We start from the raw sequence: 14,692 nt of genomic DNA on the forward strand, positions 1-14,692 counted from the left end.
AGCAGGTACGCAGATCGCAACGATCAAGCTTCCAGTCGGGGAAGCGAAGAAAGCGACTGCCAAGGGCATGGTTGAAGTCGGATGGTCGGAGTGTCCGCTTAGTGTCTGTGAGCCGTCGGAAGTGTGCTTCAGGTGCTTCGGACGAGACCACAAGTCGTGGGCATGCAAAGGCCCCGATAGGAGCAAACTCTGCATAAGATGCGGAGTAGAAGGCCACTTCGTCAGGGAGTGTAAATCGACGCAAAAGTGTCTGATTTGCACGGCGAACAAGGGCCATGTGACGGGTGGGCCTAAGTGCCCAAGCAGAAGTGGACGTAACGGCCGAAAATGACGCAAGTCACACAGTTGAACCTGAATCACTGTGAAGCCGCGCAGCAGCTGTTGTGGCAATCCGCCTCGGAGTCGAGTACAGACATCGCGCTTCTTTCGGACCCATACCCCCCCCCCCCAATAACAAGAACTGCTAGACTTGCTGGCAAGCGCACTAGTAGGACTGAGCCCCTTGGTCATTGGTGGGGACTTCAACGCGTGGGCGGTCGAGTGGGGCAGTCGTTTTACGAACGAGAGAGGTTGGGCTCTACTCGAAGCTATGGCGGGATTGAACGTTGCGATCACGAATGTCGGCAGTGTAAACACATATAGCAGAAACGGTGCGGAGTCCATCATTGATGTGACCTTCTGGAGCCCAGGGTTTAGCCCTAGCTCAGACTGGAGAGTTGATAACGGGTACATGCATAGTGATCACCTGGCGATTCGATACAGTATCGAACAGGGCGGTAGACGGCAGCAGTCGAGGATAACCGACACATACCGAGGATGGCTAACCTCGAGTTTCGATAAGCCGGCATTTGAGGAGCGGAACACCGACTACCTGTCTAGCGACGGTCTAATTGGTACCCTGAGACGAGCGTGTGATGCGGCAATGCCGAGGCGATCCATACCCAGGAATGGACGAAGACCGGTATACTGATGGTGTCAAGAAATCGCGGAGCTCCGCGCATCTTGCCACAGGACAAAGAGAAGGATGCAAAAAGCCCGGACCGATGAGTCGAGAGCGGAGCGAGAGGTGGCATACAGGGCGGCAAAGTTGGCACTGAACAAAGAGATCAAGGCGCGTAAGCGGGCGTGCTTCAATGATCTCTGTCAGACGACCAACACAACCTCCTGGGGAGATGCATACCGCGTAGTCATGTGCAAAACGAAAGGCACATCTGCACCACCGGAACGCTCTCCCGCGATGCTGCAGAGGATTGTGGAAACGTTGTTCCCGCACCACGAGGTGAGACCATGGGCACCCACACTGCAAGACCATCCTGGTCCGAGTGAGGATCCCCCAGTCAGTGACGAATGATGAGTTAGTCGCAATTACGAAATCACTTAAGCTGAACAAGGCCCCGGGCCCGGATGGCATTCCGACGGTGGCTATTAAAGCAGCCATCGAAGCTAGCCCTGACATAGTCAGATCGGCTATGCAGAGATGCTTGGATAGAGGCGAGTTTCCGGAGAGGTGTAAAAGGCAAAAATTGGTTCTACTGTCCAAGCACGGGAAGCCACCAGGCGACCCGTCGGCGTTAAGACCAATTTGCCTTTTAGACACGACCGGGAAACTCCTAGAGCGGATCATTCTGTCAAGGTTATTGGTCTATACCGAGAGGACGGACAACGCGGGGCTATCAGACAGCCAGTATGGGTTTCCCAAAGGAAGATCGACAGTGGATGCTATTAGGTCGGTGACTGGATTGGCCGAAATTGCGCTGCAGAAAAAGAGAAGAGGTGTAGGGTATTAACACTAACGGTCCCGACTTTCTGGCATGCTACGTCATACTAAATTATACAACACCAATACTGGTAAAGATACCAGATGTTCCTACCTTATATGGAAGACCTTGATTGATACATTGACAGGTAGCGAAAGGTAGAGAGAGAGGAGATTAGTCAGTGACAGACGGGCAGTGATGGAAAACAGTGAGGAATGCAGCTGATCAGACACAAACGCAAAGCTATCCTACTCGTGAACAACAGAAGCCAGAATATATTCGCACTTGCTTCACTCGCGAGCTAACGAAGCTGGTCGCACTCGTGATTGATTTGGAAAGCAGCTCTGAACATTTTTCAATTTTGTGAAAAAACGAATTTACACGGCCGACAGATTTACTTTTCAGGAACAATAAAGCTCAAAACACTACTATCTGATGAATAATTACCTGTTTTGCTATTAAAATCGCACTAAAATGCAATTCCCGCATCTCCACTTGTTCTTCGCGAATAAAAATTCATGAGTGTTTTTGTTTTGCTCCATATTCGTGAAGCATGCGGGTGCGAATAAACTCACACACGGCTTACTCTCGGCACCGTGAGTAAACCGTTTGTTGGTTTTACACTCGCGAGTTGATTCACGATGAGAGTGTTTCCATCTCTGCAGACGGGCGCGGAGGTGAATACTACAAGACGCATACGGTACTGCGCGATCGTAACGCTAGACGTTAGAAACACCTTTAATAGTGTAAGCTGGGCCGCCATAGAGATCGCCATAGCTCGCGCTCATCAGTATCAGTTTATCCGGAAATCCGCATCCGTGCATAATCTGCCACAGCTAATATCGATCTATTGTATCATACGCCGATTTAAAATCGATATACAAGTGACGTGTGGGCACCTTGTATTCGCGGCATTTCTGCAACACCTGGCGGATGGCGAACATCTGGTCCGTTGTAGCACGTTCACCCATGAATCTAGCCTGATGATTCCCACCGAATTATCTTGCTGCAGGCATTGAAAAAGCTCAGCTCACGAGCAAAACTCAGCCAATTTCATGCTAACTTGATGCTCAACAGAAGGATAGGCCATGAACGTTCAGGCTCATTGATCCCAGGCGCTCATCAGTTTAGTGAGCTTTGAGCACCGCAGCTCACTGTAACAAAACTAGCTGAGCTTGGATTTGTTTTGGGAAAAATATCTCATTTTCGATTACGAAACGTTTACCAATATAAACAGCAGTTTTCTTTTTCGATGTGTCCCTTTCCCTGAGGTATTTTCTACAGTCTATGGTTCGGCCGGATGTGACCAATAGGACTACCTCCAAAGGGCTCTACGCCATTTTTTTCGTGGGTGATTATTTTGGGACAAAACTGGTCAACCATAAGTTTTTGAAAACCGCAGTACCTAGGCCTATTGTTGAACTTGCCTTGGTTTTCAGGACCTTTACATGGATGGAAAAAGTCGCAGATCACTCCCGTTAACTATTAATGATCGAACAAACCAACAATTTCGTTGGTATTGGTCCAGCCGACAGGGACCATTCCTCTTAGACTCCGCAACCGCCGTAGAGAGAGATTCCTTGGACATGAAGTCCTAAACCTTAAAAGAACCCTTTTTAGTGCGGCCTCGTACCTGCCCCGTCCCGCTTGTGTCCGTATCCCGTCGAATGTGTCAATGAAGGGAATACCGTAGTCTCTCTGGATACTATCTTAGAAATCCCCCACTGCTTTTCGCCTAATGAAGCGGCAATGAAGTGTACTGAGGACCAAGCCACCAAGTCGTTGTCTTCCAATTCACCACCAATCATACCTCTAGTAGCAATAACGCCCTGTTACGTATCAGAACAAAGATCATTACCATAAATTAGCCCATATTAGCAATAATAAACCGAAGTAAAAAGCACAGAAACCGAATTTCAATAGTACAAATTTTAATAAAATTTTATAAACCACTCTCTTTCCACCAACTCACAAATCAATAAAAACTCAACAGTTTTTGCATCAGTTTTTCCGCGTAGCCCTCCTGCCGGTTATGACAGAAGTGACTGTTCGATACATGAAAATAATTATGGTTTGCTTTGATTTTCGGCTGGTACAAAAGGAACCAACTAGAAAGGCGTCGTCAAGCAAACTCCAGCTCATTGTTTATTCCACAAGTGAGCCTTCATGATCGCTGATTTTAAATGAGCTGAGCATAACAGTTCGCTCACAGAACCCGGACACAGCGATGATGTTAGGCTCATGCTCGTTGAGCTCGCTCGCAAGTGCAATGCCTGTGTCTTGCAATCGGCGATAGACGGCGGCATAAAATTTGAAAATCTTGTAGGCAGCCCCAGGGATGTCATCACTTTCAAATGTTCAGAACGCCTCACTTTTAAGCAGAAGTGGTTCTTTGTCTTGTTTTAGCTTCTCTATATTTCTTTCATTTTTTTTTATATTTTAAATATTAGTTATCGTGTTGTTGCCGGCAGATTCTACCAGATTACATCTTTCAACAGCGGATAGTCTGCGAGAACAGCAGCAGGCGCTCTAAAATCACAAAGAAACCCAGCAACACACAAGTTCTCCATGGAAACGGCCTTCTGAGTTTTTTTTTTAACTTCTTCGCAATTAAGCCATAGAGTATTGCAACGATGATGATTTGAAGCTGACTCGTTTTTTATAGTATTATTCCTACCATTGCGCGTGGCCTGATATTGAAACAAAATGGTCTACTGTTTGTATGAATGTTAAGCAAAATCGAAACAAAATTAAATGATATATGGTGGGTAAATGTGCGATTTGCAATTATGATGAATTTTTCACTTTTTGTTTCGATGATTTCTAAAATAACTTTGGGAAAACTTTTTTTTTGTATAAAATGATCCGTTGCAAATCATTCTTATATCATTCACAATACTTGAAAATTTTACCTAAAAAGGAACAAAACATTTTTCTTTTGATTACACGTGTGCAAACATAAAATTAAACTAAAAAAGAAAATCACTCGTTTCCCGAAACCCAACTAAATACGTGTGCTATACGACGAACCGAATGGAACGAAACGACGTGGTTTTGAAAACAAAAAGAATTTCCGTTCGCAGTTTTAAAAGTTGCTATTCGAGCGGCGATTTGTGTTTTTTACTGTAGCCTTTATGTGTGAGTGAATGCGTGCGGTGGATGCTTTTTAGTCCCTCCTTGTTTTATTAACCTTGGTTGATTTGTATTCGTTTTGTTTGTTGTTTAAAATAAGCAATAATTTAATAAATAGCGTTTGTTGTTATTAATGAAGCTACGAGTTTATCTTCTTGCTAATCTCAATAAAGTAATCGGCAAGAATCCAAAACCCGAGAGCTCGGTATTGTTTCTCAACACATCTCGGTGTCCGAGGTCTCAGTAAAACTTGCCAAGATTCGGAGAACCGAGACTCGGCAAGTTACGATTGGATTCTCAACGACTCGTTTATTGAGACATATTTTTTAATTTGAGTGTGCATCTGTTGTTGTTCGTTGATTCGTAGCATTTTAGCACAAATATAGCCAAGGTCATTCGTTTTTTTAAGACCTCTAAGCGATGGATTAATTGTATTAAACACAGTTCTTCATTTTTATCATTTAGCTGTTTGTTGGTTTACACTGCTTTCGCTCAGAAATATTAGTTGCACATGCTGCGTCATTTTAAATAGAATTGGTACAATAGCCTATTGTTTATCGCTACGCTTCGCCATTTGCATCCATGCACGCTAAATTTCCCAAGTTCATTTTGTCAATTTTTTATTCAAGCCAAATCTTTTATTCATGTCGGGTATTTTTTTTTTCCTAAATTGGATTTTATTCGTAATTGTATTTGGTGCTTAAACATCTAGGACAGGAAAAAATAGGTTTCTTTTTATCAGTGGATCTCTAGTAAATTGTGTTGCCTCTGTGGCGGTAAAATTTTCCCATGCACAATGTTGCTTTGCTGAAATTATAATAGATAGTACCTTGCTTCGCCTTCTCTTGCTCCTCCTCCTCCAACACCGCCGTCTACAAGAAGCATTGTAAAGGGCGCGTGGAGGACCACCCTATTGTAACATGTGACACACACGCACACGTTTCCGTCCAGTTGTAGTTGTGTACTCTGCTGTCGCCGTAGTAGTTGTAGTACTAGTTTGTTGTATAAGTAAGCAGTTAAATATCCATAATGTAGATATCCTAGTAATAATTGCAGCGTGGAAATTTAGCGCTAAAACGGTAGCAGTTTGTGGTTTCTCTTTGAGAGATGCTTGTTTGCTAAGCCGCGCATGCTGTTGTTGCGCTTAGTCGATTCAACTGTCGGATTCTGCGAAAAAAAAAAAGAAAATAGGGTTTTGCAAGATGTCGTTAAAATGAACTTTAGTGTTCATGCTGATGAATGATGTTCATGTTTGACTTATCCATTGGTGAACTGAATTCAATCAATCCGAGATATTTGACACAAGCGCGGGCACACTTCTTCTGCAGCCAATCAGAAGTGAATTCAGTTCACAAATGAACCACTTCTCGAGTTCACTAATGTGACGTATCGATGGCTACCTAGATAACACGGATCGCTCAGACGTCAATTGGGTGAACACGTGCATGGACTTATCCATCAATGAACCGAATTCACTTGGTCCGAGAATTTTGACACTAGAGCGGAGCCGTTTCCAATCAGAATCGTGAACCCATGCAAGTGTTCACTCATTTGATGTAGAGTGAATACTCAGCAGGCTCTTGTAGGAGGGTCTCGTAGCAGTAAGATTATCATCGGAAATTACGAAAACGTTTCGATTTCGGAAATTCCAGTATTTTACACTGCAATCTATTTACCACCTACCTTTCACGATTGATTTCCTCTTGTCGTCCGTCACCGCCTTCGGTGTCACCGGTGAACTGCCGGAGGTGGCCGTCTTGAACAGAATGTGTCCTTGTCCGGCACGGATCGGTTTCGCTGTAGAGAAAATATACAAAGTCATCCCATCAGTCTAGTTTCTGTGACAAATCATCGTGCTCTGTCCCCCTCGACCCAACTTACCGATCTGAGCCTGCGGTCCCCGCCGGGCCAGATTCTTCTGGCGGACGGCCTCCTTGATGCGGTCCACCTCGTACTGGTAGCGCTTGCGATCGCGCATTGCACCTTCCTTGGCTTCCTTCAGGGCCGTCTCCAGGGCCTTGACCCGTTCCATCGTCGTCCGGAGGCGTTTCTCCAACTTGGGCAGCTCGCAGCGAAGGTCTGCGTTGTCCCGCACCAGCTGCTTGTGCACCTTGGTCAGCTGTTCCAGGTTGTTCTCCAGGAAGGAGATCTTCTGCTTCTGGGCCAGCGAGCCGCCGTCATCTTCGGTTTCCTCCGAGTTGATGGACTTCTTGATGCGGGCCTGGATTTTTTGGGGGAAATGCGGGATTTTTGAGATTTTTGACATTGGAGAACAATCGCATATAGGTGACTATAGAGTGTATGCACAGAGAAACAAACGTAACACTTAGAACAAATTATATTGAAAATCATCGTCACGAAATCATAATCGCCCAATGCTAACCATGCCGTGTTTGGACAAGCCACCACTAGATGACGGTATTGAGCAAACGTCAAACAGGAGCAAAAACGATGCCAGCGCCGCGACTGGTCAATTGACCAACTACCGAATATTTGAATCAATCGTTCAAAAGGTAATCGATGGGAAGTGAGTAGAGTGTGACGTCTGTTTCTCTGTGGTGTATGGTTATTGGATCCCAAGTTAGTTTGACGTAATTCTAAAACAACGTTAAAATTACGTCAAATCAACTTCTATACAACCAAAATTTACGCTTCCGTAACTTTTATATGACATATGTGTTGCTTGGGTAAATAATACACTTCAAATCGTTGTAAGACCAAAGCTGCGGAATTCCTATCGGTTAACAAGTGCAGTAAGTAAGCATCGTAAACCGGGATGTTTTGCCACAGTATTTGGTGGCCTTATAGAAACTCGAGAATTCTGTTTGCCGTGTATTCTGTTCTGGTGGCTGTTGTAAAGACGCTGGGATTGCAGGCACACCCGCAAGAAGACTGTGCGGGTAGCACACGCTCTGCACACAAAAACCCGCGTGGATGTGACGTTTAGAGAAGCAAATCACCATATTGCGGACCAAGATTGGTCGATTACCACAGTACAAGCAGGGGAACTCCGAGATCTCAAAGGAGTTAACATTACTGAGATCTTCGGCACTCACATACAGCGGTTGAGTGCTATTGCGAAACGATTGCAGCGTTATGGAGAATGTTCAAAGCGCAAGGAACAAAACAGGATGTTTAACATTAAATCAATTCCTTATCTTATCGGAGAACGTTGAATGGACATTATGGTCTAACCGGTCTAACGGTACAGCGGTACCCGCTTCATCCTCTTTCCGTAAACCACAATATCGGCCTGTTGGCACGAATCAGGACGACCGTTTATGATCTGGCGATCACAGTACAGCTTTATGTAACTATTTTTCAGAACCTGGTCCGGCTAGTACTTGCACCTATTAGGGTACAAATTTATCGATCAAGTTTTACTTTAAAGCAAGCTGTTGATGCACAATTTTGGCAGCTTCGGTGTGACGATCAAGGTATGCTGATCCAGCTAACACTGAACAGCCTGCAACGATATGCTCGATCGTTTCTCCTACTGAGTTGCACTTCCTACAGCGGTCATCCACGTTTTCGTGCAATGTGTACCGCCGGTAAATCTTCGTCGCAATAACCCGGTCCTGAATGGCTATTATGAAACTTTTTGTTTCTGAGAAGAGGTCACCCCGTACCATCCACGCATTCGGCGCCGCTTTATTGGTTTGCTCGAGATCCAGTTGACGGGAATGCGTCGCGTGCAACTCCCTTAGTTTCCACGTTACGATCATCTCGTCTACGGTTTTGATGACACAATTCAGCCTATACCTAATCCTATTGCGCTCGATGCAGGGCGATGTAACCGTGGGCAGCTTCACATACAATACGGTGCATTCCGTGACAGTTCAGGCCAAACATGTCTAAAGGTCCTATCTGCAGAAGAGAGGCTCTCTTTGGTTTCTCTCTCTTTCGTTAATATCTCAGCTGTATATTTGTATTATGATTGTCTCCTTGCATTGAACGATGGTCAAAACAATCGTCTTTGATTTGTGCTGCAAAAATAGTTGAAAAGTGTACCATTACATTGCAATAATTGAAAGAGAAAGTGAACAAAGAGAGCCTCCCAAATGCAGATAGGACCTATTGAAATGTTTGGCCTGAGTTCTGGCTTTATACGAAATATGCCCGCAGCTGCTAGAACTGGCAGACACAACCACAAAACTTGAAAATGTAATCGGTATTCGATTTCCGGTGGCCGATTTCTCCAGCCCAGTCTGCTTCCATCTCGTTTGATGCTCATCCACCCAGATACAAACAGTGGTTCACTGTGCCTTTGACATACCGTAGGATTCTTTTGGCTGCGTTCCAGTCAACAGTCGTAGGGATAAATACTCGCCTTCCAAGACTCAACATTGCAATCTTGCAAATCATCACATCCGGCCTGGTGTTGACGGCGATATACAGCAAACACCCAATCAGATTCTGGAGCTGCTCTAGATACTGCAGTGTTGTCACCTTCCTTTGTTATAGAAAACCGATAATCATCGAGATTTTTGATGTCTTGGCATCCGTCATCCGAAAGCGCGTTAGATTTTTGTCAATTTAGTTTAATTGATTCAGCGCATACCTCCCAGCTTCCATCCTGATGTGTATTCCAAGAAAAAATGAAGATCTCCTAACTCCGCAATCTTGAACTCTTTCTTCAGTGCTGCCACCAAAGCACAGTACTTGGATTTCGTTTGGACAACCATGACAATATCATCGACGTAGACCAGGAGATATATTTTTGACTTCTTTGTTTGTTTGACGTATAGGCAAGGATCAGCTGTTGAGCTTCGAAATCCCATCTTCCTGAAAATGTCATCAAATTTGTGGGTCCAAACTCTCGCTGCTTGTATCAGTCCAAAGAGGCTTTTTCGTAGCTTGCACACGTCGTTGGGATTGTTGTTTTTGAAGCCTGGAGGTTGCTCCATGTAGATCTTCTCATGTAGCTCTTCGTATAGATGCTGTTTTAATATCCACATGGCGCACCAGCATACGGTCCCTGCTTGCAAGTGTCAAAACCAGTGCTGAAAAATTCATTTTGTCAAATCTGAATTTAGCCACCTAGAGCTCATTTTAGAAGCTGAACCTGAGAATATGGTTTATGAAAAACTTGTGCGGCTAGACCAGTTCTGCGAGAAAGTCACGGAAAACCGCTATTTTTCGAATATTTAAGGTAAATGTCACGGACTACCTTTTAAAAATGCCAAATGATATTCACCGTGAATATCATTGGCATTTTTTGAAGGAAGTCCGTGACATTTACGTTAAATATTCGAAAAATATCGGTTTTTTCCGTGACTTTCTTGCAGAACTGGTCTAGCCGCACAAGTTTTTCATATACCATATTCTCAGGTTCAGCTTCTAAAATGAGCGGTAGGTGATTGAATTTAGATATGACGAAATGAATTTTTAAGCACTGGTCAAAACACCGGAGCAAATACAAGGTCATAATCCGTCCCTAACTTTTGAGAAATTCTAATTGGGCCACTAGTCTGGCTTTATATCTAGCCACTTGACTAGTCTCATCCTGCTTCCGGCTTGTAGACCCATTTGCATCCTATTGCCTTACGACCTGGAGGTAGTTTGGTGATCTCCAGGTCCCGTTCTCACGGTACGACGTTATGTCTTCGTGCATCGCATTTCTCCATTTTACGTGTTCTGTACCAGATACAGTTTTTTCGAATGTTTTCGGCTCTACTTCATGGACGGCCAGTCTGATAGTTTCCGCAAACCTCTCCGGACGCACTCCAATCTTCGACCGAGCTGATCGACGGCCTGTCGCAATTTTGTTATTTTCATCACCTACTTGATGCTCATCTTCTGGCACATCTTATCTTGATGCAAAGCCTCTCCAGTTTTATCGACATCTTCGGCCTCGAAAAATTGCAAGAAATCATCAAGTTCACCACGATGAACAACGTCCTCCTGTTCAGCAGCAATATCATGCGTCAATTGTACAGGAACTTCGTTAACGCTTACATCCATCAGTGACCCTTCCGTGGATCCATCCGGAATCTTCTTAACTTGGTCATCAATCTCCAGAAATCTGACATTTCTACATGCCGTATTGACAGCCTCCGCACAAAATTTCCTAGGTAATCCGGCGTCCAACAGCATGCAAAGTTCCATCTCAATCAGGCTTCTGTTCTTTCTATCGGCCACACCGTTCTGCTGTAGCGCGTAGCTGGCCGTATACTCCGCCTTGATGCCTTCTTCAGCGTAGAATTTGCGGATTTCCTGACTCGAAGAACTCGCCTCCTCTGTCCGATCGGATGATTTTCGGCTTTTTTACCAAATTGGTTTTCTTTAAAACTTACATACTGTCTTCAACTTCCGATTTCTACTTCAAAAAATACACCATCGTGTAGCGGATGTGATCGTCTATCATGGTTAGGTAATACTCCTGGAATTTTCGTCATCATCAACGATGTCCAGGATCTCCTTTAAGTCTTCACAGCTACCAATGGAAACGCCGATCGTGGCATCTTTCCCTCAATGCAACATTCACACGTCATCTGTATTCCGCAATTCTTCACTTGCATCCCGGACGTCAAGTGCTTCCATCCGATCTCTCCTTGGACATCCGGATCTCGTGGCCGAGTCTACGGTGTCACAAGTGCTGGCAATCCTTGTTATGTTGACTATTGTTTACTATCAAGGAACGAGAGTCCTCCACTGTGTTCAGCTGGTACAGTCCACTTACTCAATCTGCTCTGGCGATTTCAGTTTTAATGAAAAACATACAGCATCTGTTGTCATCAAATATGGTTCGAACACCTTTCTTTGCAAGCTTGGTCACAGATATAAATTTTCCTTCCAGCTCAGGGGCGTAGATTACTTCTTTTAACGTGATCTTGATTTCTTCACAGTTGCTGTCGACACATCGAATCACACAGTCCCCAACACCGCCGGTACGAATCGCTTTTCCATCTGCAGCAGAAATAACCGGTCGCACATTATCGTCCAAACGCAGGAATGATCACTGATCGTTGGCGATGTGGGATGCCGCACCGGAGTCCACATCCAGGAATTCGATACATTACGGTGGCTTCGGAGCATGAACGTAAACGCCTTGTTTTCTTCATTTTCACAAACTGCCTTTGCTCTTTCCTTGTTTCTTCTTGAACTTTTCGTTGGTATTTTGCTCCACCAAGTATGCTCAACAATCCTTCTTCCGGTGACCTTGCATTCCACAGATGTAGCAGGTTACTAATTTCTGCTGCACACCTCTGGCTCCGGTCTACAAAACCTCGTTCAGTTTTCACTTCTGTTTGGACTGCTACTTTGTTTCGTCAACGAGCTTCACCTTCACAATTTCAAGCGTGAGTTCATTGCGAGCTTCTAAGGCCGTCGTCAAGGGGTTGAACGAATCTGGTAATCCGCCAAGAATGAGGTCAACCTTCAGACATTTTTGCATCTGGAATTCGGAGTTCTCCATCCTTGCGTAGTTCTTCATGATCTCCGCAAGATACGCTTCCAGAGTTAGCTGTATTGTAGCCAATGCCTTCTCATCACCATTCATCCAAACTTCAGATTGATCGGATTCGGTGCTGTCCTTGGGTCGATAAACTTCCATAGTTGCTCTCGTCTCTGCAGCGCTTGAACCGCAAACGACCACGACTCGTAGTTGATATTGTTGAGCCGCGGGATTATTCCCCACTCCATTACTGCTTCGCTTCTTGATTTTTACTTCCAATAAATCGCTCCGAATTGAATTCAATTCGCCTAATCATTCTTCTCTGGTACAGCTAGCGTTAAAAGAAACACGTCTTGTCTCGAAGGATGGACAGGGAATGATTTTTTTTATATTCAACATAATAAGGTTCTCAAGTAATTTTAATACCCAATTAGCCTTGTAGAGGTTTTGAGTACCGTCATAAAGCCTAAAACCTTTTGTTTTGGTTTTATGATGACGTTCACGTCCACCTTATACAACTGCATTACCTTAAGGTACCAGTTCGGTACTGAATCGTACGCCTTCTTGTAGTCGATATTCGCCATGTTTTTTCTGCTTTTCGGTGGCTTGACCCACAATGACTGCATCTATGATGACCTGATATTTTCAGCTTTGCGTGTTTTTGAGACATGTTTTTTGGTGATCTTGTATCCTCCTCGCTATTACTGACCACAGCAACTTGTACAGATTCGAAAGGCTCGTTATTGGTCTGTACTTTTATGGATCAACTGTGTTTTGGCCGTTCGGTAGAAGATAAGTAATACGCTTGGTAATGAACTCTGGTTCCTGTGTGGGGTATTCTGCCGTGAATCGCATATCAGTCCCATCTTTGCTGGATTTCCTATGCAAATGGGACAGATATGCGATTCACGGCAGTATTCTAGCACCATGTTAAAGCATTTCGCCATCCTTGCGTGAATCGGCCTTCACCAAGATCAGGCTTGTCGTTTCGGATGCAGTTGTAGCACCCCCTAATGTCCCATAACGACCATTGAATTGAACTATGTATGTAATTGGAATTGTTAAATCCCCATACAGTGTTCTTCATTGAACTAGGCACGGAATCAATTTGATTCAGATCACTCCAATAGTATGAGAACCTTGATCAAATGACAGCGCTTACCTGAAGGTCCTGCACGAAGAGCTTCCGCAGGGCATGCAGCGTGTGAAGCTCCTTGGCGACGGTGTCCTCCAGTCCCTTGAGATCCTTACGAGCCTGCTCTCGTCGCTCGTTTGTAAGCCTGAAAATTTCCGGGGAACAAAACGTACAAAAACACGAATCGTTAAAATGTAGGTATGGTTTCACTGTCATAAGAAGGGAAGGTTTGGGGTTTCAACGGGAAGAAATGAGAACATGTGTGTTTTTGATTTTATTGCTCTTTTGATCGCGTTCTTTTTTTGGTTGTAATCTTCATGTTTTAGAACTTTATTGAACTACTATCATGTTTTTAGTGAATGTTTTCGATCATTATTGGTAAGTACATGTTTGTGAGTTTTTTTTTTATAATTTACATTTGCGATATAGTTTGCTTTTCTCAACGCTTTATATTAGCATGTTTTTGGTTTGTTCGAATTTGTATATACGAATATAATATTGCATCTGTTTTCTTTCCATAATTTCTTATCATCTACACATTTACAAATCTTCAGTACTTTACAAATGTTACTTCTTAGATTGAATGCGGATAAGAAGGTCGATTCGCATCAATTTTAAATTAAAAGCTTTTGGGCACTACGGGGCGTATTAAAAACTACATTTTGTTTTGTTATCATTTACACTTTGGGTGCACGTTTATCACATTACAACATGCAAATTAAGTTTGTATTGTAGAAGCATCGTTTTAAATGAAAATATTGAAAGAAATGTCCTGCGACTAGAAACTAAATGTCAAATACTTGTACTTCAACTGAAAGAAGATTCGCATCGAACAAATCGAAGAATGTTGCTGGTACAAATATGATCAATGGTGAGCTCGTTTTATGCTATTTTTCCTGCAACAGCTAATCTTGTGACTTGAAAAAAGAAACCAGCAATTCTTCTAGGGATTTACACGAAAAGCTGCCACGAAGAAATTTCTTCTGGGACTAAGCTTGGGACTAATTTTAATCATTCTCTGAAAGTTTGTTGAAAAGATCAGTGTATCAAGAAAATCCTCTAGCAAATGCCGTAGGATTGCGGTAGGTTTGTCCAAGATGCTTTATTAGGCAATTCTTCAAACAATCTTTAGCCAATCTACTCTGAATTTCTTTTAAGTGCCCGTTCAATAAATATTCTGGAAACTCGTTCGTCAATTTACTGAGGAATTTCATTAAACATTTTGCATGAACTTCTCTACGAATTGATGCTACAATTCCTCAAGGATTCTAA

The 14,692-nt window shown here is 43.7% G+C and overlaps 1 protein-coding gene across 3 annotated transcripts in view; it reads right to left on the bottom strand.

Moving 5' to 3' along the window:
• Positions 1–4,129: 4,129 nt before the first annotated feature.
• The window catches only part of LOC109410340 (kinesin heavy chain), an 82,819-nt gene continuing 72,256 nt past the window's right edge, over positions 4,130–14,692 (bottom strand). For all 3 annotated transcript variants that reach the window (XM_062844772.1, XM_062844771.1, XM_019683889.3), the window contains exons 6-9: positions 13,448–13,565; positions 6,771–7,110; positions 6,573–6,686; positions 4,130–6,056 (exon numbers count right to left, since the gene is read on the bottom strand). In XM_062844772.1, the coding sequence (XP_062700756.1) occupies positions 6,043–6,056; positions 6,573–6,686; positions 6,771–7,110; positions 13,448–13,565 (586 nt within the window). In that variant the 3' untranslated portion in view covers positions 4,130–6,042. The remainder of the gene's footprint in view (positions 6,057–6,572; positions 6,687–6,770; positions 7,111–13,447; positions 13,566–14,692) is intronic.

The sequence above is a fragment of the Aedes albopictus genome, chromosome 1 (assembly GCF_035046485.1).
Source record: "Aedes albopictus strain Foshan chromosome 1, AalbF5, whole genome shotgun sequence".
Taxonomy (NCBI): Eukaryota; Metazoa; Arthropoda; class Insecta; order Diptera; family Culicidae; genus Aedes; species Aedes albopictus.